This window comes from Heterocephalus glaber, unplaced genomic scaffold (genome assembly GCF_053883595.1).
Source record: "Heterocephalus glaber isolate CG9 unplaced genomic scaffold, H.glaber_assembly_v1.0 deba00001463, whole genome shotgun sequence".
NCBI lineage: Eukaryota > Metazoa > Chordata > Mammalia > Rodentia > Bathyergidae > Heterocephalus > Heterocephalus glaber.
In genome coordinates, this window is record NW_028258310.1 from 10403121 (window position 1) to 10428684 (window position 25564).

General features: G+C 49.4%; 1 protein-coding gene and 1 non-coding gene across 3 annotated transcripts in view; both read left to right on the top strand.

The window, feature by feature from the left end:
- Nucleotides 1-4708: 4708 nt before the first annotated feature.
- The window catches only part of Csf1r (colony stimulating factor 1 receptor), a 28765-nt gene continuing 7909 nt past the window's right edge, over nt 4709-25564 (top strand). For both annotated transcript variants that reach the window (XM_004854406.4, XM_004854408.4), the window contains exons 1-12: nt 4709-4960; nt 9006-9263; nt 9542-9826; nt 10940-11076; nt 11764-11923; nt 14569-14755; nt 17325-17440; nt 17581-17701; nt 17818-18008; nt 19591-19706; nt 24898-25024; nt 25151-25255. In XM_004854406.4, the coding sequence (XP_004854463.2) occupies nt 4912-4960; nt 9006-9263; nt 9542-9826; nt 10940-11076; nt 11764-11923; nt 14569-14755; nt 17325-17440; nt 17581-17701; nt 17818-18008; nt 19591-19706; nt 24898-25024; nt 25151-25255 (1852 nt within the window). In that variant the 5' untranslated portion in view covers nt 4709-4911. The remainder of the gene's footprint in view (nt 4961-9005; nt 9264-9541; nt 9827-10939; nt 11077-11763; nt 11924-14568; nt 14756-17324; nt 17441-17580; nt 17702-17817; nt 18009-19590; nt 19707-24897; nt 25025-25150; nt 25256-25564) is intronic.
- Nucleotides 16191-16297, top strand: LOC147826662 (U6 spliceosomal RNA). Its single transcript, XR_015438882.1, has one exon. It is a non-coding gene; the product is annotated as a U6 spliceosomal RNA (small nuclear RNA).

A 25564-nucleotide genomic window follows, 5' to 3' on the forward strand; every position in this document is an offset into this window, starting at 1 on the left:
TCTCTGAAGTGGTAACAGCAGAAGTAAAAAAGCAGATGAACAAAGCTCTAGAAAAAAATCAAAGCAAACATAATTTCCCAGATATCTACGGAGATGGTGCCCAGAATGAAAGACATGCTTAGTGACTCAAGAGCAGATACATATTAAAAAAAAAAAAATAGAGGAACTCAGGAACATGATGGAAACCATAAATGCCCAGCATAGGAAAGAAATGGAATCCATGAAACTGATTCAAACAGACACCAAGAAGATTAAAAACTCCATTGAAAGTATATGCAGCAGAATGAGCCAATGTGAGGACAGAATATCAGATACAGAGGACAGGACTGCAGTTAACAATCATGAAAAGAGAAATTCTGAAAAATAGCAAGGGACTACAAGAAATCAACCCAGTAGCTACTAGATGATGCAAAGAAGAATAACATAAGCTTGATTGGAGTCAGTGAAAAAGCAGGAGATAACAGAAACAACATAAAAAATCTGTTCACAGAAGTAATGGCAGAAGACTTCCCAAACAGAGAAAAAGAATTTGACATACAGATAAGTGAGGCATATAGGACTCCAATTAGCCATGGTCAAAAAAATCTTCCTCAAGGCATAGAATAGTCAAGATTCTAGAAATTCAACACAAGGACAGAATATTAAAAGCTGTTAGAGAAAAGAAACAAATCACTTATAAAGGAAAGCCCATCAGAATTGCAACAGACTTCCCAACACAAACTCTCAAGTCAAGGAGAGCTTGGAGTGAAGCATTTCAATCCCTAAAGGATAACAACCTCCAACCCAGATTGATGTACCCTGCAAAACTATCTTTCAAAATTGATGCAGAATTGGGCCGGGGATTTAGCTCAGTGGTTCCGATGCCTGCCTCGCAAGCACAAGGACCTGAGTTTGATCCCCAGTGCCAAAAAAAAAAAAAAAAAAAAAAAAAAAATTGATGCAGAATTTAGATACTTCCATGACGAGAAACACCTGAAGAAAACTCATGACCACCAAATCAGCACTCCAAAGTGTTCTGAAGGATATTCTAGAAAGAGACAGCAAAGATTACAACTCCATGAACCCCAACAGAATGAATCTCCCAGACAAGGCAAGAAATTAAACAGAAGAGGATCTTCCCCGAGAAGGCCCAAAGGCCAGCAGTGGAAGCTAGAAAGCCTGTGGCGGTGGCTTGTGGATTTGTGCCACCAGACTGAGGGATCTACACTGGAGCCAGAAAGTGATATTCAAGGTGAAGATCAGGTTCCTCTGATGAGAACAGCAGCCATTCCAGTGACAGTGAGGCTTTGAGCTCCCCAGGTGATGAGCACAGCCTATTTTGTATTAGGAAAACCAGCCACGGCAAGCTTCTCTTAAAAAATCAACAGAAATCAATCTTTCCCTCCAGATCTCTTTTTATGCCATTGGCAACAATCCTCAGGTGGATCTTCCATGCCCAGAACCACAGTGATTCGGTTCAGCTGCGTTACAAGTTGACCATTAGTTAATGCATCACACTATGTTACTTAGAAATAAGGAAAATACTAAGAAAATCAACTAAAAGAGGTAAAAGCAATCATCTCCAGAAAAAGAAGGAACAAAAGAATGTTACTTTTATTAAGAATTATGGCAAAATAATTAGACTTCTTGTAAAAACAAATAATCCACAAAAGACCATTCTGTAACTAGACTGCCTGTATCCAAGTCTCACTCTTACCATTTGACAACTGTGTGGCCATGGACAAGTTCAAGGCATTTGGTCTCTCTGAGCTTCAGTTTTCTCATCTGCAAAATGAGAGTGACATGAGTAGCTATCTCTGAGAATATAGGAATGCACAAACTCAATTTCTCCTATACTCCCCACAATCCACATAGAAGACATCTGTGACCGACTGTATAGTGTGGAGTTTTCTCCATACACCAAACAAGCAATCAGTTCTGCAGCAGGGTAACTTCTAATTCACTGTCTGGAGATAGCTCAGATCTGGGAGTCTCCAAGTTACCCTCCTCCTTCAGATGCTAAGCACAAGCCCCAGATTACTTGTACTTCTTTATTTACTGGCTATAAATTAGGATTCCCACACTCTCCTCTTGGATTTGATTAATTTAGAACAGCTCATAGAACTCAGGGAAATAACTTTACTGGTTTGCTATAAAGTATATGACAGAGGGTATTAGTGACCACCAGCTGGGTAGGGGAAAGTGTTGGGGTGGAAGCCATGCTACCCTCAGGGAGTATCCACCTGTTTTGGTAGGGTTGAGAGTCCTAAACTCTAATCCTGCCATATCTGGTTATTGGTGCCCATCTTGAAGCTACCTAGGTGCTACCAGCCACCAGTCAACTCATTAGCTGATGAAAGAACATTTATCATTTTTACAATTCCAATGAATGCCAGGAAACAGGGATGAAGACAAATATATATTTCACAATGTCACACTACCGCATAAAGCTTTGTGGGAACCAAAGGAGACAGTGCATGCAAAGGACTTTGCTGGTGAATGTCTTGTGAATGGAAGCTTCTTGCCATTGTTAATCAAACACACAGACCAACCTAACTTTGTAACAGGGGCTTTGAGGTTGCTTTTGCAAAACAACAAAACCCCACTGATTCTTAACTTGGACATGCAAAAGGCCAATGAGTAACTAAAAGCAAGATAAGGCATCTCTGCCGTCATATGGTGTCTATTTTCTTTATTACCTTAAAATCTGGATCAGATTCCTGCTCATCCCTGCACGTAGGCATATTAATCACTTAAGACATGTCTATATAAAAACTGGTAACACAGGGTTATTCCCCCTAAATTTGCCTAACCTATCTTCTCATTCTTCAAGACTGAGGAAATCAAGATCAAAGCAACCAAAGTATTTTCAAAATGTGCAGAGACTCATCTGTCAGTTTATACGCTATCCTGTTCCAAACCCCCGAAATGGCACCTAGAAGTTTCCAGGCATGGTCTGAAACCTGCTATCACCTTAAACTCTAGGAGTAGCAGAGCCTCACAGACATGATGAGATCATCCCCTAAGTGGGAGGAATGACCTCATGACAAACTGATGCTGGCTCTCTAAACAGGAGCAGTCAAAACCCATGGGAACCGGATTTGACCCTCCTGAGTAATAACTTCTTCACAGCCACCTAGAAGAACCAGAACCTAGATAACCAACCAGACTAGTTTGCCCAAGACTTTTAATTATGCATACCTCTCAATTCTTTCTCTATTTAAACCCAAAGCTCACTGAAGTAAGAATTATCCTAAGTATAAGGATGCCTGTTTTCTCTTATCCTCCCATTGTAGCTGTATTGATTAAATTCCTTTTCTATTTTACCATGACTTTTCCATTGCTTTTTTATTTTAATGTAACAAGTAGTTACTAATAAAGAAAATAGAAAAAACACTGTTCTTACATCTATGAAAAAATAAACAAAATTTCATATCAAAACAATTAGAGAATAATAACAGTTAATATACAGTGTATCATGATCTCAAAAGAGTGGCCAAAATGTTTTTCAAAGTACAAGTCCTAGGCAAACAAACAAACAAAAAAAAACCCACACCTCTCTTACAAAGAAGAAGCAAATAAAGGGACAAAACTTTCTTTTCAATGAACAAAAAGAAACTAGTAATTTAAATGAAACAAATTAGCATATAACTTAAAATATTTTTGAAACGCTGAAGTAATTTGAGGAATTATTTGAACTTCTTCCTATCTTCTATTTTGCCATATATATAATTTCTCATATAAGAGAAACCATGTGATATTTAAGGTTGAGTGTCTGATTTATTTCACTTAACATTTATGGTTTCAAATTGTACCATTTGCCTATGAATGCCTCAAGTTTATCTTTTTTGACGACAGAGTAGCATTCCATTGTGTATAAATAACACATTTTTTTTAATCCATCCATCTGTTGATGGGCATATGTGTTGTTTCCAAGATCTAGCTATTATAAATCATGCTGCTATAAACATGGGTATGCATGTATCCTTGTAATACGGTGACTTCAACACTTTTGGAAAGATACCTAGAAGGGGAATAGATGGGTCAAATGGAATTTCTATTTTAAATTTTTGAGGAATCTACACATAGATTTCCATAGTGGTTGTGCTAGTTTGCATTCCCACCAACAATGTAGAAGAGTTCCTTTTTCCCCACACCCTCGGCAGTATTTATTATTTGATTTTTTTGATGATGGCCATTCTTTCTGGGGTAAGATGAAATCTCAGTGTAGTTTTAATTCACATTTCTCTAATGGCCAGCAATGTTGCACATTTTTTCATGTGTTTATAGACCATTTGTACTTCTTCTGAGAAGTGTCTATTTCAGTTATCCATTTTTTAAATTGGGTCTTTTAATGGGGGCGTGTAATTTTTTTAAACTCTTTTTATATTCTAGACATCAGTCCTCTGTCTGAGGAATCCCATTTATTCTGGGGGGAAGTGGCTGGATCTGATTTGTTGAGACCCCCAGAGTCAGGCCTATGGCCTGGGACTCTGGTAACAACCTCTCCTTGGGCTCATCCTGAGTCACCTGGTCATTTGGGAAACCCTATTTGTGTTACTGACTGACTAGTTACCTGCTCATGCTCAGGGACCCTTGGAGATGGCTTCAGAAGGTCCCCACACAGCCAGCTCTCTCCAGAATCAGTCTGGCCCTACCCCAGACTCCACCCCTTCCCTTGAGGGTCATGGCTTTGTTTTCTTCTAGACACCCAAGATTTCCAAACTCTGTGGTTGCCTTACTTAGTTAAAAGGGGAAGAAGAGGATCAGCCCCAAGGAGGAGGAGGAGGAAGAGGAAAACAAGACAAACAGCCAGTGCAGTGGTGAGGAGTGTGTGTCCTGTGGTCCCCATCCCTGTGGAGCTCATAGCTGGGAACCACGTCCCTGCTGATCTTGCAGCCCTGCATCAGCCTACTGCTTCCCACGGAGGCCATGGGCCCAGAGGCTCTGCTGGTCCTGCTGATGGCCACAGTTTGGCATGGTAAGAGCAGAACACGGGGCTTTGGTGGGGGTGTGACAGAAAGGGCCTGTGAGAAGACCCGTGAGAAGACAGTCACTGCCCCTCTGGGTGTTCCCACTCTGTGCTTCCATCTCCTAGCGCTGGACTTAGATCTGAGGCTATCTGCTCTGGAGAGGCACTGGAGGGAAAGGAAGGTGTGGGTGGGGTGGAACCAGGCCAGCCAAGGCTGTGGATCTCTCCCAGCTTAGCCATGGACTCACGGAGTGTCCTGAGCAAGTCCCTGATACTCTCAGGTCTTCGATGTCCACATGGACTTGGTGGTGGGGACAGTGGTGGACTAGACTGGAGCAATGCTTCTGGAACTTTTCTATGTCTGTAGAAAATTACCTGGGGATCTAATTACAAAGCAGATTGTGACCTGGTAGGTCTCAAGTGTGACCTAGATTCTACATTTCTGACAAACCCTTGGGAGATGGTGGTCCAGCCCTACACTGAGTACAGTGAGCCCCTGATGGCTCTCCCAGTCCTGTCAGGCTGTGACTCCAAGGGTCCAGCCAGGGCTTGGCTCAGAAAGGTTCAAAGGGGCAGTGGTCCTTCCATGGGTCAGAGGTCAAGGAGGGAGACAAAAGGTTGGCTTCTCTGGCCAAGGCTCAGGAGTGGGAACATGGTGAGAGAGAAGTACAGGGCTAGAGGGCATCGGGGGCTGGCCAGTGAGGGTCTTCCAGCCAGGGCATTGAAGACATAGGCTGCTGGGTCTCTGGATGGGGAGCTGGATGGGGACTTCATCCTCAGGCAGCAGCACTGCTGCAGGATTTCCACCTAGGAGGGTACCTGACCAGAGGTGAAGGGCTAATGTGTTTAGCCTGTTGAGCCAAGAAGCACAGATGAGCTACTTCCAAATTGCATTGCCAGCTTATTCAGAGCGGCCTTCAAGGAGGATGGAGTCTGGTGAAAAAGAAGGGCTGTTGCACTCTGGCCTCCCCAGGAGGTCCCTGGGGGAAAGGTGCATCTGGTCTCTGATGAGGAGAAAGGCTTTTCGCTGCCCCAGTCTATCTCACCGGCTTGAGTGTTTGTTCTTTTTCACTGGGGTCTAGTTTACATGCATCAGAAAGCACAGATTCTGAACTGTACATTTCCGTGAGGTTTGACAAATGCACATACATGACTGTGTGCTATTAAAGTAGAGACTATTCTCACCTCAGAAAGTACTGCCTTGTCCTGTGCTTACCCCAGAAACCTGTGTGTATGGCAGTGTGTGTGTGTGGGGGGGGCAGGGGAGGCTCCAGTGTGTAGTTCCAGGGAAAAGAAAAGATGGAGCACAGGGACCTGGAAACCTAATTTTTCAGCCCAGTAGAACAGTGTGTGTGTTGGGCTGTGGGGGGCTACTGTGAGGGGTGAGGGGTGATGTCGGTGCCTACAGACGGGGAGACCGGCTCGCTCGGGGTTGAAGAGGGCCCGAGGTGCAGGGTATGTGCACTGCAGGAGAGGGGTGGAGATGGGGCACCTCCTGGGAGCTGTGATGGAGGTGTCTGCCAGACAACCAGGAAGGGGAGGGGTCTTGGGCCTTGGGAGACTTGAGGAGCTGAGACGAGAGAAGCAAAGAATAGGTAGGTGCAGAGGCTGAGGCAGGGGGAGCACAAGTTTGAGGCCAGCCTGGGTAACTTAGGTACTTAGTGAGATTCTGCCTCAAAATAAAAAAAAGAAGAGAGAGAGAGAGAGAGAGGGAGAGAAAGGGCTGGGGATGTAGCTCAGTGGGAAGGTTCTGGGTTCAATCCCCAGTACTGGAAAACAAAACAAAACAAAAAGAATAATGGACAAGATGAGAGGGGACCTCAGTCAGAGCTTATCAAGCCCCTGTTCCCGGCCTAGGGAGGGGTGGGGTCTGAGCAGGCTTCCCTCCCCACCAGCCGAGCCACTAGAGGAAAGGCAGCGGCGGAAGTGGAGGGTGCCAGCACTGTCTTGCATGACTGTCAGGACAACAAGATAGGGTAAAAGTGAGACCAGTGCTTTTCTCTGACCACATTTCCAGGAGGCCAAAGCAGGGCTACAGGAACAGGCTGGGGGAGGGGAGGGAGAAGCTGCCTGCAAGACAAGGGCCGAGGCAGAGAAGGAGCCAGTTCAGGTTCACAGAGCCAGGACTGGGGGAGTGTTCCTGTCCGAGCCTGTGACCTTGTGAATTAAAATCCCTAGGTGTCAAACTAGCAGATCCAGAAGGGACATCAGTAATGTAGCAATGAGGCTGCAGCTGCAGCCCAGGGCAGGAGCATCTGAGAGAGCCCAGGCCTGCACATACTCATGTTCTCCTCTCTCTCTCCTCTCTCTCTCTCTCTCTCTCTCTCTCTCTCTCTCTCTCTCTCTCGAGCTGGGATTGCTTCCATCTAACACAGAGTACCTAGGCTCAGAGGATGAGTAGCCTCCCTGGCTGGGAAGGAGAGGCCCTGGTTCCAAACCCAGGCTGGTGTGAGCACACACTCCAAGTGAACTCTTGGAACTGGAGAGAGCTGCAGGGATAGTTTCCCGCTGGTTCTGTCAAGATCTGCCGGAAGGCTGAGGGAAATGACACTTGTCCCTCTTCTAGGGATCACACTGCATGGGAGGGCCTCAATGCCAATAGATCCCTCGTACTGATCAGCAGCTGGGCAGAGAGATGGCACATTTCTGATGGGTTTGAAATCAACCTAAGTGAAGCCATACTGAAATCATAAGGAGAGGAAGCCTTTCCAATTCTGGGCTTCAGGGCGGGGGTGGGGGTGGGGGACCCCCATTTAGGAGTGTTTATAGAGAACAGCGGAGAACCTCAAGTTCACTCGAAGCCCTGATGCTCTCAGGGCTGGCATGTGGCTGTGTCACCTGTCACCAGAAACAGAAAGGTCTGGGACAGGAGGGCTGGCGGCCCCAGGGTCCAGCATGGGGGTAGTGGCAAAGCCCAACCTCACAGTCCAGAGCACCCTGAGGCCCAGAGTAGGGCTCTGCCTCTCCTGGGATCTCCCCTGCTTGGAGAGGGGGCAGGGGCCAGGAGGGCCGGGAAACAGAAGTGAGACCATCCCCCGCAGAAGGTTGCAGGCTGAACGGAAACCAGGGGCCAAGCCAGGCACCAGCAATGTGTTTCCGCCCACATAGGCTGGCGGGAGGGGGGGCGCCTGGCAGACCCTTGGAGGCTGTGAATCAGCTCTCACTTCCCTCCTTTACCCCTATTTTAGGCCCTGGAGAAATGCTGACACTGCAGAGGCAACAACTGGCCTCCTTCCCTGAAAGCCTGACAGGGGTTTCAAGTTCTCCTTTCTCCTTCAAGAAAATTTTCCTTAAAAGAGATTGGCTCCCCAGTAAACATAGCAGTGCTGGGGTGCAGGTTGGGTTCCTGGGGACATTCTAAATCATAAACATAAAGGCTAAGTCTTATTCTGACACAGGTGATGTTCTAAAGGTTTTTATGTATTTAAACCATCTAACAGGCCAATGAATGGGTACAATTACTGTCCTCATTTTACAGGTTGGGAAACTGAGGCACAAACTCTCCCAGCCATCCCCCTGTGCTATAGACCAGATATCCAGTGCTTGGAACCTCTCTGGTTCTGCCAGACTAAGATCTTACATCCCTTTTCTTCTTCCCCATGTGAATTAAGTCAGAGGACTTGGCCATGAATATTCCATTTCATTTGTTTCTTCATTTGCTTGTTTGAGTCCTGCCTTGAGCTAGAGCCTGGGCATGGTGCTGGGGCAATGGCCCACTTTGTACACAGGTTGAAGGTTTCTACTCCTGGGGAGAATGATGTTACCACAGCCGGGAAGACTGAGGCTGGGGACTCTGGTGGGATAGAGGCCTGGATGAGAGGTTGAGGAAGCTCCTAGCCCTCTCTCACAGAGGAGTGGCTTCCTGGATATCAGAGATGTCCATCTATCCCTGAGCTTGGGTTTGGGAGTTGAGCAAGTGACCAGAGGGGCACAGACTTGTTCAAGGTAACTCCCAGCACCAGCACCAGCACTGCCAAGCGACCACCCATCGATGAGAGTATGGCCCAGGCGTGCACCCCAGGCCTCATTTCTGTATGCCACCCCCACCCACCAGGTCACGGGGTTCCAGTAATAGAGCCCAGCGGCTCTGAGCTGGTCGTGCAGCCAGGTATGAAGGTGAACCTGCGATGTATGGGCAATGGCAGTGTGGAATGGGATGGCCCTATCTCCCCTTACTGGAACCTGGACCCTGACGCTCCCGGCAACAACCTGATCACCAACAATGCCACCTTCAGACACACGGGGACCTATCGCTGCACTGAGTCTGGAGACCCCCAGGGGGGCAGCGCCGTTATCCACCTCTATGTCAAAGGTGAGAACTCAGCCTTTCCCAAGAGGCCTGGCCACACAGCCCCCATTGTAATGAGCAGAGGGCTGGCCCCTGCTACCAACACTCATAATAAATCAACTCCACATTTTCTGAGCGCTGACCACAAAGAGAGACTTGTGGCAGTGCTTCTAATTCAATGTCATCCTCGCAATAACCCAGTGAGGTAAGCTGGTGATTATGCCCATTTTCCAGAGACTTGGAGAGGCTTTGGAATGTTCGGGGAGGGAGGGCCATGGTAACACTGTGTCCCTCTCCCCCAGACCCTCAGCGGCCCTGGAACCTGCTGGCAGAGGAAGTGACAGTGTTAGAGGGTCAGGATGCCCTGCTGCCCTGCCTGCTTACTGACCCTGAGCTGGAGGCTGGGGTCTCTCTGGTGCGTGTGCGTGGCCGGCCTGTCTTGCGCCAAACCAGCTACTCCTTCTCTCCCTGGTACGGTTTCACCATCCACAAGGCCAAGTACGTTGAGAGCCAGGACTACCAGTGCAGTGCTTCAGTGGACGGCAGGAAGGTGACATCCCTTGGCATCCGGCTCACTGTGAAGCAAGGTGCTTGGGGCAGGGAGGGACTACCCAGGTGTGGAAGGTGGGAGAGAGGGCTGGCAGCCATGCAGGCTGTAGGCAGGAAGCGATAGATGTTTCCTGTCACTTCTTCCATTCAATCACACCACAGTCATCTATGACAGGAAGGGCAAGGTGTGTCAGGGGCGGGATACAGACCACATGCAAGTAACCAACTCAGCAGGCAGGATCATTTTGCTATGACAGTCACTAAGCTCAGAAGTTAGCTAACAAATGTGTGGGCTCAGGAAGCCTCACTGAGCAGCAGGCTCCCTTTCAGCCTGGAGTGTCTCCAGGCCTTGGGAAGTTGAACCATTGTATCTTTCAACCTCAACAGCAGGCACAAAGATTAATACCTGCCTGTGATGTGCCAGGCACTGTGTCCACTGTAGGAGATGTCACTTTCATGGATTAGACATCCTACTGAAAGAGTCAGAATAGAAAGAAAGTAGATATAAATTGTGATAAAAGGGGGCCCCTGGGGGTAGGGGTGTGGGGGTGAAGCTAATTCTGCTAATTCATGAAAAGCTTCTTTGAGGAATTTTTAAGCTAAAGATTTGCAGAATGAGAATAGCCCTCTCTTCCTGGCATGGGAGGGACAGCACTGCAGGTGGGAAAGGCAGGGGCAAAGGCCCTGTGGTGAGAAAGGCCAGTGTAGCTGCAGTGCAGTAAAGAAGGGTGACAGGTAGTAGGGTGTCTAGAAAAGCACTGAAGGAGGGTCACGGGTTTTGGCTTTTATGGTAAAGGTGACAGGAAGCCACTCAATGTTTATACAGGACAGGGGCAAGATCCAGTTATATTTCTCAGGGGTCACTTTGACTGCTAATTTATATGGGGTTCAGAGGGGGAGGGGCAGGGAGGTTTTCAAGGTGGCTGTTGCAGAAGTCCAGGGCAGGAAAGTGGTATTGGGGCTAGGGAGGTGTCGCTGATGGAAGAAATGGACTTCCCAAGGTCTCTTTCGGAACAGGACTTGCTGTGGGAGAAATGGAGGCATCAAAGTTACCTTCCAGGATTTGGGATGGGAGAATGGTGGGGACCCCGGCAGTGGCCTGGCTCATGGCAGGAAGCAGAGGGGCTCAGGGGTCTCGTCTCCGGCCTCAGTCTTCCCAGGGCCCCCAACCCTGACACTGGAGCCGGCAGAGCTGGTGCGGATCCGCGGGGAGGCTGCCCAGATTGTGTGCTCAGCCAGCGATGTTGATGTCTACTTCGACGTCTTCCTCAGACATGGAGACACCAAGGTCAGTCCCTGCCTGGCTTGAGGTCTGAAGAAGGGAGCAAAGGTGCCCATCCACCCCCCACTCCAGGCCCGTGGGCAGAGCCTCCAGCTTAGGGGTTTCTGTGCTTAGAACACAGCCCAGGCCCAGAGAGGGAGGGGACCGGTCTGAGATCTCACTGCATTCAGTAGCTGGTCCAGAACCAGAGCTCAGCTCATGCTACTGAATCTTGTGGGGGAGGGAGTGGGGGGCACTACATGAATTCCTTGATCTTTGCTCCAGTTTGTAGGAAGAAACCAGACATGTGCTCACCCCTGTCTTAGCAAGGGATTTCTAGGCCACCTTCAAAGCTTAGGAAAGCGCTATTTCAGACTTTGGGAAAGAGAGGGAGGAGAAGGAAAGCGGAGGATGTCCAGAAGACAGTGGCGAGAGGCTACTTCTCAGAATGCCCTCGTCCCCAGCCCCTCCTCAGCCTCTGCTCAGGCTGCAGCGTGGCAGGCACAGCCCTAAGCTATTTGTGTCATATATTGATCACCCCCAGGGGCAGAGGGCCAGGATCAGTCCCATTTTATACATGAAGAAACTGAGGCTCAGAGTTCAGTCCTTGCCAAGGATAGGTAGATAGTAATCTTAAATGCTGAAGATTTGGACTCCGATGGTTCCAGTCCCTTAACAACCTTGATATATCATCCCCATCCCTTCTAACTGCAGCTCAAAATCACTCCACGATCTGATTTCCGTGATGACCGTTACCAAAAAGTCCTGACCCTTAACCTGAATGATGTAGGCTTCCAAGATGCTGGCAACTATTCCTGCTTGGCCCAGAATGACCAGTTCGTCAACTCCAGCTCCATGATCTTCCGGGTGGTAGGTGAGCATCAGGCAGGGTGGGGGTGGGGAGAGGAGGGGCACCAGGCTCTAAGCCAATGGCAAGGAGGACATTGCTTTTACCCTGGGCCAAGCCAGGGAGCTGTAACCCTGGGAGCCTTCCCGACTCCTCTCCCAGGGCCCTCTCTCCCCACTTGGAGCTCCTACTGTGCATTGCTGCATTCTGCTTTAGTGGAATTTTATTTTTCCTGCTTTGGAATTGGCACCCAGGAGCTGTCTCCTGAAGTTCATTTGTTCACTCACTCATCCCTCCATTCCTCCACGTCTGGGGCACTTGTGTCACCTAGACACAGGAACAGACAGACAATGAGTGCTCAGTGTGAGCGTGAAGGATGCGGTGTTCCTCCAACTCAGGCTTGGAGAAAGTGGCCTCTTAACCGGCACAGGAGAAGTGGAGGTGGGTGAGCTGGGCTGAGAGGTGGGGCAAGAGGAGAAACAGCACTTCTGGCAGAGGGAACAGCATATGTGAGGTCCAAAGGCAAAGAAACTGTGGAGTTTGGGAGAGGCAAAAGAAGCCAACAACACAGAGACATGGAGCTGCGTGAGCAGCGGCCACAACAGGGGAGTGGAGACGAAGGCAGAGATCAGAGGGTAAAGGAGCCTTAACATGGGGGTAACCTGCATCTCACCCTTCCGAGAGATCTGGAGGTGTTAAGAGGACAGCAATGGGCTCAGAGTGCACAGAGGGAACACTGTGTGATGGTCAGGAGCACGCACTCCTGGGCAGCATCCCTACCTGGCTGTGCCAACTGTTAGCAGTACCTGTCCCCCTACCTGCAAATTGAGGATAGTAGAAATAACGGCCTCAGATTTGTTGTAAGAACCAAATGAGGATATTCATTAAGCAGAACAGGGCCTGGCCGAGTTCACACTGCCGAGGCGTGTGTGAGGATGTACTGCCTGAGAAGGATCCCTCTCCAGTTGGGTGGGTGGGATGGGAGGGAGGAGGCTGGGGAGCCATCTGGGCAGCTGCTCCAGTGTTCAGATAATGGCAGGGAATGGGGAGCCGGTGTACCCAAGATGACTGACAAGACCTGCTGGCTGCTTTGATAAGGGATGAGAAGGGACAGGGCCTGGGTAGTTGGGTGGCTAGCAGAGGCAGTCACTGGACTGGGAACCCCAAAGTGAAGCAGGACACCTTGAAAGCGGGAGCAGGCTTTAGTCATTTTGGTCCGGCCATGGCTCGGGTGTTGAGTGTTACAAGAGTCAAAGAGAGGAGGGGAGAGGAAGCATGAATCACTACCCAAGAACACATGCAGTGCCCTGACTGGAAGCAGAATCTGGGGTGGCTGTGAGCTCTAAAGGGGAAGAGGAGAAAAGCACATATATTTGTCCCTCAATCATGGCTACTATTCCTATGTGTTTCTACTGTGGGCATGTAGTAGTCACTCAATAAATGTTTGTGATCATTCACACTGTGGGCCAGACAATGTTCTAGATGCTGAGGACACAGCTGCAAATGAAACAGGTGTAAAACCCCTGCCCATCTGAAATTTGTGCTGCAGAAGAGGGAAGAAAAGCAGTGAGCAGAATAAATTGTAAAGGACAAAGAAGTTCTGCAGCATTTGCTGTGTCAAACAGGGTGGTCATTGAAGGGGCTCTCTTTGGGAAGCTAGCATTTAGGCAAAGACTTGAAGCTGGTGAAGGAACAAACCATGCAGATGTTTCAGAGGAGGGAACTTCAGGCACGGGTAATAGCAGTGTTCTTAAGAGGTCATGGTCCAAAAACTCAGAGGAGGTTGCATGTATTAAAGAGATGTATTCATTACGAGCATATGCTGAAATGTGAAAAAAGATTAAAACACTGAAAATTTGCATTTATTTTATTTATATAATAAAATACATGATTTTAAATTTATTTTCAGTTATAATCTAGAAATTGTTGAACAAAGATATATAGCAATATTTACGAGAGTTCTGTGTCTCTCATAGATAAAACACGATCAAATATGGCACACCCTTATAAAACGTGTTTTAACTAAACTGACAGCTTCAATGTTATGCCTTCACATTAGTCATGTACAAACACACAGCTCCTCATGACCACGAACCTACGTACCCAACATATGTATGTAATAATATTTAAGATGAGATCAGCTGTGACTTCCCTCATGCTTGCCATGTTCAAGAAATGAATTGGCCAGTGTGGCTGGGATGAAACGAACCTAGGGAAGAGTGGTGCAAATGAGGCCAGAGAGGTAAAACTTGAGGAGGTGGCAGATCCCTAGAGTCTTATGGGCCAATGTAAGGACTTGGGCTTTTCCTCTTGAAAGAGGTGGGGAGCCGCTAGAGTGTTTGAGCAGAGGACTAATATTGTGAGGCTAGGATATAGCAAGATTTAACAGAGCTTTGTTGAGGACTCTCTTTAGGGAGACAAGGGAAGGAAGAGGACAAGTTAGAAAGCTACTGCAATGGTCCAAGCTTAGGACTAGACTGGCAATGGGGGGGGGCGGTATTGGGAAGTGGTTGGAGTTTGGAAGGATAGACAGATGGATGGAGAGTTGGAAGAGAGGTGTAAGAGGAAGACTTGGTTGTGGGTAGAGACTGTAAGCTGGCACATGGAGGCCAGTGAACAAATAAACAAATAAACTGCCCACTAATGCTAGATCTCCATGTGTTGCTTTCCAGAGAGTCCCTACTTGAATTTGACCTCTGAGCAGGACCTCCTCCAGGAAGTAACTGTGGGTGAGAACCTCAGACTAGAAGTCAAAATGGAGGCCTACCCCAGCCTACAAGGTTACAACTGGACCTACCTGGGACCCTTCTCTGATCACGAGCACAAGTTGAATTTTAACACCATCAAGAGCACATACAGGTAGGTACCACTTGTCACCTCCTGTCTGCCTGCCCTTGCAGCCAGATAGGGGATGCTTCAGCTAGGAATCAGGATACTTGGATCATGTCCCAGATTTGCTCTGTGACCTTGTGTGTGGCCTGTTTCCTTTTTAGGACATACTGACTATGTGGAACCTCAGTGTCAGTCATCTGTTTTTGAGGTTTGGATGGAATTGCCTTACCCCTTTGTCCCACATTCTTGGGAAATCCAATGCTATCCTCAACAGTTCCACCATTTCCACCTTCTCAGGGTCCCTCAGGATTCCTCATGAATTCTCAGCCTCTTTCCTTTTCCGCTTTCATGGGTGGTCCAGATATAGAGAACAGCCCACTTCTCCATGATTTCCCCCCAGAGCCACATTTCTAATAATGGCTGTACAAGGTATCTGCTGTGTACACAGGTCTGGTAGAGTGAATAAATGTCAGGCAATCACAGATGAGTCAGTACTTTAGAGTCCTGATTACTACCTCCGAGAATCAATCCCTAGCTGCTCTTCTCTACAGGGTCAAAACTTTTCTCATAACATGAAGTCTCATTAAACTGGCCCTTTTCTGTCACCTCTCCACTCCCACATTCTACCATTTTAGAAAGCTTTTTCTTGTCTCCTTATGGACTCTGTCCTCAGGGTCTGACTTTCCCATCCAAAATGGACTAACCAAGTAGTATTTAAACAAAAAATTTCCTCCCTAAGAAGAAGGCTGTTACCAAGTATTAAAATGTGTTTCTTACCCTGTTCTAACAGGATAAGAGAGTGCAGCTCCAAGGATAGCTAATGTGAGCCATGCTTACCACACTGGTGACTGACATCCCTAAACCATATTTTCTCTGACTCTCCTGTAGAATGTGGATGTAGCCTCAGAATCTTCAATACAGTCCCTGGACACTATTTCCAGCATAGTTGGCACTTGAGGAGACCTGTTTGTCATCCCTGGGCTGGATAATCTCTTAGCATCTTCCAACTTCAAAACTCTCTGGGGATCTTCTTCCATTTTATGAAGCTCCAGACCTCAATGATTGCTAGAATCTTGCTTGTCCAATATCAGAAGCAGCAGGGTGCCCTGTGCCTTCATCTTCCTGCTCTCAGTTCTCATCTGGTGCTTTCTGACCTGGGCCTCTGTTTCCCTCCGCAAAGCAGAAGTTCTGAACCCAGAGCCTGTAGACCTCAGTGAATGGGCTGATACAGGGAGAGGTTCAGGGGTCCACAAGAAACAGAGACTTTGTGGTAAGGAACCATGAGATCCCCTAAGACAAAGTGCTTGGGGGCCGTTCAACCTAGGGCAGACAGGCCTGGGCACCAAGTCCTGGAAGTTTAGTTCATGCAATGGTGTGTCATGATGGTGCATTCCACTCACTCTCCAAAATTATGTTCCTTTCAGTTGAAGTAGAGGTTAGTTGTCTCATGATTTGATATGTGGTACTCACTTCAGTAGTACATATGTAAAAATTGGAACAATATAGATATTGTTAGCCTGGCCCCTGCCCAAGAATAACATAAAAGTTCATGAAGTGATCTGTGTTTTGGTTTTTTTTTTTGGTACTGGGGATCGAACTCAGGTCCTTGCACTTGCGGAGCAGGCGGTGAAACCACTGAGCTAAATCCCTGGCCCCTGTGTTGTTTTTTTGAAAAAGGGATTAACGTGTGGAAGGTTCTGACTGCCAAAAGTCTGGCAGAATGAGACTGCCTTTTGGATACCATGGATTTTAGTCTAGTAGTAGCTACACCACTTTCCAAGCAAGAACTGGTAATTTGCTATCAGTTATTAGTTTTAAAAAATGTATTATTATTTTGTGGTGTGGGGGATTGATCCCAGGGCTTTACACATGTTAGAGAAGCACTCTTATCTACTATGGAACTACACTTTCAGCTCTGCTATCGCTTATTTTTAAAAATGTGTTTATTACCTAAACAGTACATTTATTCTGGACAAATTATGAAATAGAGATTAAGAAAAGAATAAAACAAAAAATGACCTGGAATCAGCCAACATGACTTTTTAAAAATTAGCATTTGCTTCCAGGATTTTTCTGTAATAAAGGGTACCATTCCTCTGAGTACCTACAATGAGTCAGGTTCTGTGTCAGCCACCCTAAATACATAGCCCTTCAGCCCTCAGGCTAAGATGAATAACCATTAGCATCACCCTTACAACAAAAAAAGTGGAGGAGCAGAGAGGTTAAGTGCCTGTACAGGTCACACAGAACAGAAATGGTGGCCCTGGGGCACTATATTCTGCTGCCTCTCTCTCATAGTCCCTCTTGGCATGACTGGCACTTAAGGAATTTCAGCAGCGATTGCTTTGCCTGTGAAAGCATCTTATAGACATCCCCTCTACTAAACCTTAGGAAAAATACCTTCAGATGAGACCAGCAAAGAAAATAGGGTTGGTGGTCTTCGCCTGTCTCCGTGACACCCCATCTGGCATGTATGCCCTGGACACTTTACAAAAAAGAAAACAACTCCCGTAAGGCTGTTGTCTCAGCCCTGGGCCTCCCCCTGCTCCCCCCGCCAGCAGTCATGGCCTCCCGGCAACCACACCGTTCTCTGCAGGTACTCCTCCAGCCTCTTCCTGACCCGTGTAAAGCCCTCCGAGGCTGGCCGATACTCCTTCCAGGCTTGGAACGAGGGAGGCTGGAGTGCCCTGACCTTCAACCTCACCCTGCAATGTGAGTGATGGGGTAGGCTTTGCACATAGCCCCCCAGAGTGGCCTGGGTTTGGGGTGTACTGGGAGGGTGGGGAGAGCAGCTCAGTGTAGTGGCCTCAGGGGCTGATAACCTCTCACTTCCACTCTCGTTTCCGCCCCAGACTCCCCAGAGGTCAGTGTCACATGGAACTCTATGAATGGTTCCTACACCCTGCTCTGTGTTGCCTCTGGGTACCCCCAGCCCAATGTGACTTGGCTGAAGTGCAGAGGCCACACTGACAAGTAAGTGGGTTCTGCTCACCTCCCTCACCTGGGCTGAGGGGCTGGACACCCATAAATGGGAGGGGCATCCCAGGCTGGGGACCCTAAAACCCTGAGCCATGTTCTGCTCTTCCCAGATGTGATAAGGCCCAGGTGCTACGTGTCTGGGAGGACTCGAACCCTGAGGTCCTGAGCCAGGAACCCTTCCACAAAGTGACTGTTCAGAGCCAGCTCACCCTCTGGACCCTGGAGCCCAATGTGACCTATGAGTGCAGGGCTTGCAACAGCATGGGGAACAGCTCCGGGATCGTTGGGCCAGTCGCTAGAGGTGAGCCTTGCTCCTCCCCTCCTGGCCAGCATTTACAGGTGGGGGTCCTGGAGCTGCCCATCCCCCAAGGAGCCAGAGCCAGAAGTCCTGTTGGGAGCAGATCCCAGCAGTACTGAGACCTACCTCTCTGTGTCAACCCTGGGCTCCTCCTGGCCAACAGAGCTCTAGAGGCAGGGCAGGGATAAGAAAAACCTGTGGAACTGAGACTCAGGGGAAAGGGTAGGAGGAGGAAGAATGAAGTCCAGAGAGAAAGCAGCCTGAAGCAAGCTGATCCCCTAATCACATGCCTACTCTGTAACTCAGTCATTAATTCACAGTATGGATTTTCTACACACGCTGTGTGCTAGGCACTTCTTGTTCTGTGCAGGAGGCCAGTGCCCCACGGAGGTTAGAGTCCGGTTAGAGAGACAGGCAATCCCAAGCCTGAGGCCAGTGGAACGGCTTCCTCCATCTCTCCCTGCCTTCCCTCCTGCCCTGAGACACAGTCCAATCCACTCAGGGACCCAGGGCTGATGTCCAACTCTGTGCATTAACACAGGCCACCTTTCTCTCTGCACAAAAGCCCCCCAGGGTCAGTTCTCTGGTTCTCAGAGACACACAGCACCCTCTAGCCCTTTGCAGCCAGGTCTCAGCACCCACTGTGTGCCAGACATGGGTGAGGCTCCCTGGGTCCAGGGGATGCAGAGCAGCCCAACTGCCTCTTCTCATTCAGAAGTCCTCGCTCCTGTGCGTCAGCTGCTGGCCTTGGAGCAGATGCCACCAGGGCCCCATTGCTTCAGCGTCGCTCCTGGTGGTTATATATTTTAAGTAATAAAGCCAACCATACCAGGCATTGTGCCAAGAGCTCTTTGCTGGTATTATCTCAATGTACTCTCAACCCAGTGAAGTTAAGTCCTATTTTCCTTCCTATTTGGAGGATGATAAACCCGAGACTTAGAAGTCATAGGTTCAGTGTTACCCATGTCCTAAGTGGCATAAGTGAGATTTGTCCTCAGACCCAAGTTCTTTCCTGGTCTGTCAAGAGAATGAAGTTATGTCCTTCAGGTGGCATCAAGAGAAACAGGGTTATAGATCTAGGGAAGAGGAGACCCCAGGACCATGAGCCTGAGAAGAGCTGTTTAGTTCCAAAGGATGGGTGAGGAAGCTGCAGGGGAGATGCTACACTGGAGGCAGATTTCAGTCTACGCTGAAGTGGAGGTAGTGAACCTCTATCTCAGGGTGTGTGCAGTAGATGGAAACTTGGTCAGGCTGCTGGAAAGGGGCTTCTTGTACCGGCAGGGGGTGGGACTGCATGACCTGGGGGGCCCACAGCCACAAGGAGGCCCTGCTTCTAGATAGGGTTTGGAACTACACAGGACAGATCTGGACAGGCTGTCCATCCTTTCTCAGAGCACGGTCTGCAGATGCTCACTGAGCCCTAGAGGATTCCTCTCAGCAAGGGGACACTGCATTCAGTTACTAAGCATCAGCTGAGCACCTGCTATGTTCCAGGCAGTGAGCCGGCTTGGGCTCAGCGGCGGGGCGGGGGCAGGGAGCCTCTGAGGCCTCACTGCCTGCTCGCTCTGCTGTCTGCCCCTTTTAGAAGCCCACACAAGGCAGCTTGAGGAGCCCTTCTTCACACCAGTGATGGCTGCCTGCATCTCCATCATGGCCTTGTTGCTGCTCTTGCTGCTACTGCTCTTGTACAAGTACAAGCAGGTGAGCTCGAGGGTTGGGAGGGAGCAGGATGGCCGGGCCCTGAGGACCAGGCCCTGGCACAGCCACGTTTGGACTTCATTGCCAAGCTGCACGGATCCACTCTTCAGCCCACACTCCCTCACTCTGTCAGTCATGCAGCAAGCAGCTCTTTAGTAGGTGCCTGCTGTGTGCCAACATGGGCAAGGCATGCCCTCTGACACTGCCCTGGCAGGCTTTACTCTCCAAGGCAGGAATTGCTATGACTGTGAGGTCACATCTTACAGAGATGGTGCCAGAACCCTGGGGGAGCTTAATCATGGGACCCTGTTCCAGCCCAGGCTTCTAGGTGCTCAGCAGGTGAGATGGGCACACAGAGGCATCTCTGGGGCTGGCCTGAGTCTTGTCCTCGTGTAGTACATGGATTTGTGGAAGAGGATGTGTCCTGGTTGTTGCCATCCTCTTTATTATTTAGTATGATTATTGATGACAACAGCCATTTATTGCCTGCTATGTATTTAGGGCACTGCCTGTCTGGCTGCTGGACAATAGTGACTCAGGTGCATTTTATGAAGCATGCTGCCTACATCATCTCACTAAATGCCTTGAGCAGCTGTGGTGTGCCGGTGCCATTACCAACCCTATTTACAGAGTCAGAAGCCGAATTGCCCTAGTCTATGGCTGATACATGACAGAGTCTGGTTTTTAACCTCAATGGGACTAATCTCCAAACCATGCATATAGCCATTAGGTGAAACATCAAATCCTCTTATTTCACCCTTGCAACAACTCGGAGGCAAAGAGGATAGGAGTCGGCATTCTGCACATTAGGACTCTGAGCTCAGCAAGAGTGAGGAACCTGCCATGGACAGAGAGCTGTGGCTGGCACTGGATCCCAGTGCCTCCATCACCTGGCTAGCTAAGCCACCCCCTCACACAAAAGATGATGACCCCTGCACTTGGAAGCCCAGAATGTTCTGGCCAGAATCCTGGGGTGGGTGTCTGAGGTGGAGGTTTCTCCCATGGCCATGGAGAAGGGAGACCTGGAGAGGTGGCCTGGCCTTATCTGGACAGGCGTTGGAGGCTGAGGAAGCAGCAGGGGACACAAGACTTGGGAAAAGGTATTCCTAGTGTGTGCAGAGGAGCAGGTGAGCAGAAGAGCAAGGCGGGCTCCGGAGGTGATACCTGCAAGAGGAGGCAGAAAGGGTGTGGTTGAGGGTCTGAGGGGATAGAGCCCTTCCTGCAGGTCCAGGGATGTCAGTGGGTTTGAACAAAGAGTGATTAAAGAATGAGTAACCCCTGTTGTGTCTCCTTCATGGCCTTCTCCTGGCCATCCTTGCCTTGGGGGCCTGGGGAGCAAAGGACCTGAGTGGAAGTGGGCAGGATGGATGGACAGATGAGGGCAGTTGTGGCTCAGGCTCCCTATGCTTGTGCAGTACCTTGAATGAGAAGGTGGCTGTCATGGAGCCCCCAGGAAAAGAGGCCCAGGCTGACTCCAGGGGTCCTGACCCAGCTAAACACTGCTTTCCCAGGTGACTATGGCTGACTCACTATGATGCCAGCTTCAGCTTTCCCTCCTGCAAAGTGCAACTGGGTGGTCCTTAACAGCCCTCCTCCTCTAACATAGGAAGCTTCTGCAGTCTGCTTTAAGAGCCAGGGGTAGGAGTAGAGGATCAAGGTCCAAATCCCGGCTCTGCTGACCTCTGTCTACAGGAGCACAGGAAAGTTGGTATCTCCAGGCCTCTGTTTCTCCATCTGTAGACAAGGTTAATAATGGAAGGTTGTGGTGAGGATTCCCTGACCTAATGCTTGTAAAGGACTTGAGAGGGTGCAAGGTACAGACAGTGCTCTGTGGCAGAGCACGGACCCTCATCCCAGGAGGAAGTCGAATGGGGAACCCGAGGTAGCCTGAGATTGGGCATCTCCTTGACTACACCCCCAAAGTTGTTGGGCCCTGCTCACCACCTCCAGAGACTAGACCTTACTCACTCCTGTGGCTGCTGGTTCCTTCTCTGAGAACTCAGCGGGTGCAAAGTTTTTCCTTATATGGAACTGGGAACTACTTTCCAGGACCCAGGAGCTACTGCTTGGCCCAAGCAGCACCAGAGATATAGGGGCCCCAGGACCGGTACAGCCCTTTCTGGCTGCTGTGCTGTGATTTAAGGACACTTTATGGTTTCTCCACGGGGCCATTTTTGGAACATGTACTCTCAGTCACTCCTTTATTTCCCATCCAGGAAATCCAATTGCTCCCTGAGCCTGCTCAAGGCTCAAACCCAAGGCCTTAGGGTCCCTCTTCCCCAACATCCATTCACACACCCTTGAGCTCCTCTAACCTGGAGTGCCCCCCGTGGGACAAGAGGGCTCAAATCAGTCACCCCTCCCTCAGGGCCCGCATCCAGGCCTCCTTTGCCTTGCCCCTTCACTGGGCACTTGGCCTGAGCTGTCCTCACTGCCTGGGCCTGGAGTGAGAAGTGGTCCCATCTGTGGAAGGGTTGCTTCTGACTCAGGGCTGAGTCATCACCCTTCTGTCCCCTGAAGAGACCAGGGAAGGGCCCAAGGAGGAAGAGGAAAGGGCAGGAGTCAGCAGGCTGTGAGGAGGGACCCAGGGAGGGAGGGGTGGGCACAGAGGAGGGATGGCTGAGAGCACGGGAGAAACTAGATTCTGGGGCCTGGAACTGAGCTCTGAGGACAGGAGGGAACTCCAGGGATTCTCCCAAGGAACTGCTCAACTCTCCCCCTTCCTGAGGCAGAGCATCCACCGCTCAGAGCTAACTAGCCTAGATGAGGAGGGTGGTGAGACTTCATTGTCTCTATTCTCACTTCAAGCCCAGAAGGGAAGTTAGATGCAAGCATGGGGTGTAGGCTGGGTTACAGGAACAGAGGAGATGACGTCCAGTGAGTGTCCGGACCAGGGTCCTGCTCGCTGGAAGTGCTCAGTAAGTGCCTACTGCTGCCATTCCAACCTCCACTCCTGTTCTTAGGAAATTGGCTGAGATGGCCACACTAGAGCCACAGGGGAGCCTATTCAGAAATGGCACAGGTCCCTGGGAGGAGCAAAAAGAGGGTGGGGGTGCTGGAGGCAGGCAGGTAGGCAGGAGCTTGGCACTGACATCTAGGACTTAGAGATGTGAGATTCCAGCCAACCGCCCCACCTCCCTTGACTCCTTCCCTTTGCCCCTGCAGCTGGAGTGGGGAGGGGCTGACTCAGCCCAGCTGCAGGGAGCCAGAGGAAGGAAAAAAATAGCCCTGGCCACAGAGGCTCCTGGAGATGGATGTGGCTGGGAGAGGTCAGAGGACCCCTCCCTGCTCCACTTATGGTCTCTTTTAGGTGACAAAGGTGCCCACATGCAGGGTTTGAATCCTCAGAGGCTCAGGAAGTTCCTCCTATGTCACCTTTCAGACTCTCCTCCCAGCCTGTGACATGGTTGTCCTTAAGTTTACCTGTAGCCTGCTCTCCCGCACCAGAACCCCGAAGTTCTTTCTCGTGTCTAACTGTAGTTTTTTCTCCCAAATTACCAGCTGGAAGCTCTTTCCTATACCTATCAAGAATCTTTCTCTTAACCTGGCAAGACGTGCAGCTCAGCTTCCCTCCTCCCTGCCACCGTGCACACACCGTCTAGGTCCCTGAGCTGGGGTACCCAGCCGAGTCAGTCTATTCCTGAGGCCTGACCCAAAAGAACTGGTCTGCTGACCCAAGGCCTCAGTGTCCTCCACCTCCCATCCTAGCTTCCACTTTCCCACTAAACTTGGCCTTTCCTCAGCACTTCTCATGGGCAGCTGTTGGCATGATGCCCCTGTGCAGCTGCCCGGGGGCAGGAGGGAGAGGTGGCTGCTCCTCCTCCCCAGGGTGGACGGAAACAGCATAGAGAGCTGAGGAAGGAACTGAAGCCAGCCACAGCAGAAGTTCCAATCCAGGGGTACCATCTGTCACCCACCTGTCTCATCCTCAGGGACCTTCTTGCCTCTGGACCCTCCCCTTACCTTACGTGTCCATACCGGCCACCTTCCTGCCCCTTAGCTGCCAGGATCCTTCCCCCTTCAAGACTGTAGAGTTTGTGTACACCATGCTTGAAAAACTTACAGCTGGGTCCTTGGAGGTCTTGTCTTACATTGCTTGTCACTGTCTATCCCATTAACCTGCTTTATTTTCTTCACAGCACTATCTGAAAATTTCCCACATGTATACTTATTTGAATTGAATGTATTCCTAGCCACGAAAATGCAAACTCCACCTGGGCCCAGAGTCTGTCTTGTTTAATGCTGAAACAGCTACAGCTCGCACAAATAGATGCTCATAAAATATTCGGATGGGACTGTTACTCAGCCTTAAAAAGGAAGGGAATTCTAACATACTCTAAGGCAGGGATGAACCTGGAAGACATGCTAAGTGAAATAAGCCAGGCACAAAAGGCTAATGTTGGCAATTCCACTTATATAAAGTACAGAACTATAAAATTCATAGATACAGAAAGTAGTACCTCAGTAGGCAGAGGCTGGAGGAGGGAATAATGCGGAGTTGGCTTTTAATCAGTATGGAATTTCAGTTTGGCAAGAAATTGGTTGTGCAACAATGTGAATGAACTTAATACTGAAATGCACACTTAAAAATAATTGAGATGGTAAATGTTATGTATATTTCACTACAATTAAAAATGAAAATAGGGGGGCCAGGATGCAGCTCAGTGGTGCTGCACCTGCCTGGCAAGTGTAAGGTCCTGAGTTTGATCCCGGTTCCACCAAAAAAAAAAAAAGGGCATGGGGTGTGGCCCAGTGGTAAAACATGTTCATAACCATGCGTGAAGCCCTACGTTCAGTCCCCAACACTGCAACATAAATAAAAAATAAAATTAAAAACTGATCAGATGAGAAGATAGGCAGGTGGATAAGTGAATGAATATATCTCAAGTTCTATTCTCTTTCCTGGCCCAGTAATTATCAAAATTATTCAGAGATATCGAGATCCTCAGAGGCCTTCAATACACAGATTGGGGAACTGAGGCTTGGAGAAGGGAAGGTCTCATAGTAAGACAGTCCAGCAGGGCCTGGCTGTCAGTGTCGTGTGCGTGAGATGCCATGACCCTCAGCACATGGCAGGGCTCACCTTGTCTTCCTCCTTGAGTGCTTTGGAACTTCTCCCACCCACTGCTCCTGAGAGATGAGATCTAAGATTAGCCTGCCAGACCCAGATACCATATGCCTCCCCCTCCTGCAGAAGCCCAAGTATGAAGTGCGCTGGAAGATCATTGAGAGCTATGAGGGCAACAACTACATCTTCATTGACCCCACCCAGCTGCCCTACAATGAGAAGTGGGAGTTCCCCCGAAACAATCTGCAGTTTGGTGAGATGGGGTCCAAGCACCCAATGCCCTTCTTCACGGGGCTAGTGGGGGCTGTAGGAAGCCTGTGGGCCCTGAGCAGTAGACCCTTTAGTATCCAGGGCCCTAAAGAGTCTGTGTGTATGGCAGGTAAGACCCTTGGAGCTGGCGCCTTTGGGAAGGTGGTAGAGGCCACAGCTTTTGGTCTGGGCAAAGAAGACGCTGTCCTGAAGGTGGCTGTGAAGATGCTGAAGTGTGAGTTAGAGACGTAATGGGGCCTGGGGGCAGGGGCTGGGAATCAGTGTGTGCTGGGGGTGGCACCACTCCCATTTCAGCCTGCTGGAACTTGGGAGATAGAGCCCAGGAGGGTAGGACTTGGCTTTTCATGTGAAGCCTTTCGTCCTATGACTCCTGGCTTGGAGGAGGTCTTGGTCAACTTTTGGGTGGGGAAAGGCTTCTGAGAGTCTCAGGGAGGCTAGGGTGCATAGAAGTAATCTAGGGCCATGGCCTGGTTACAGCTTGGCTACCTGTTATCCAGGGACAAGGTCAGCAACAGACCCACCT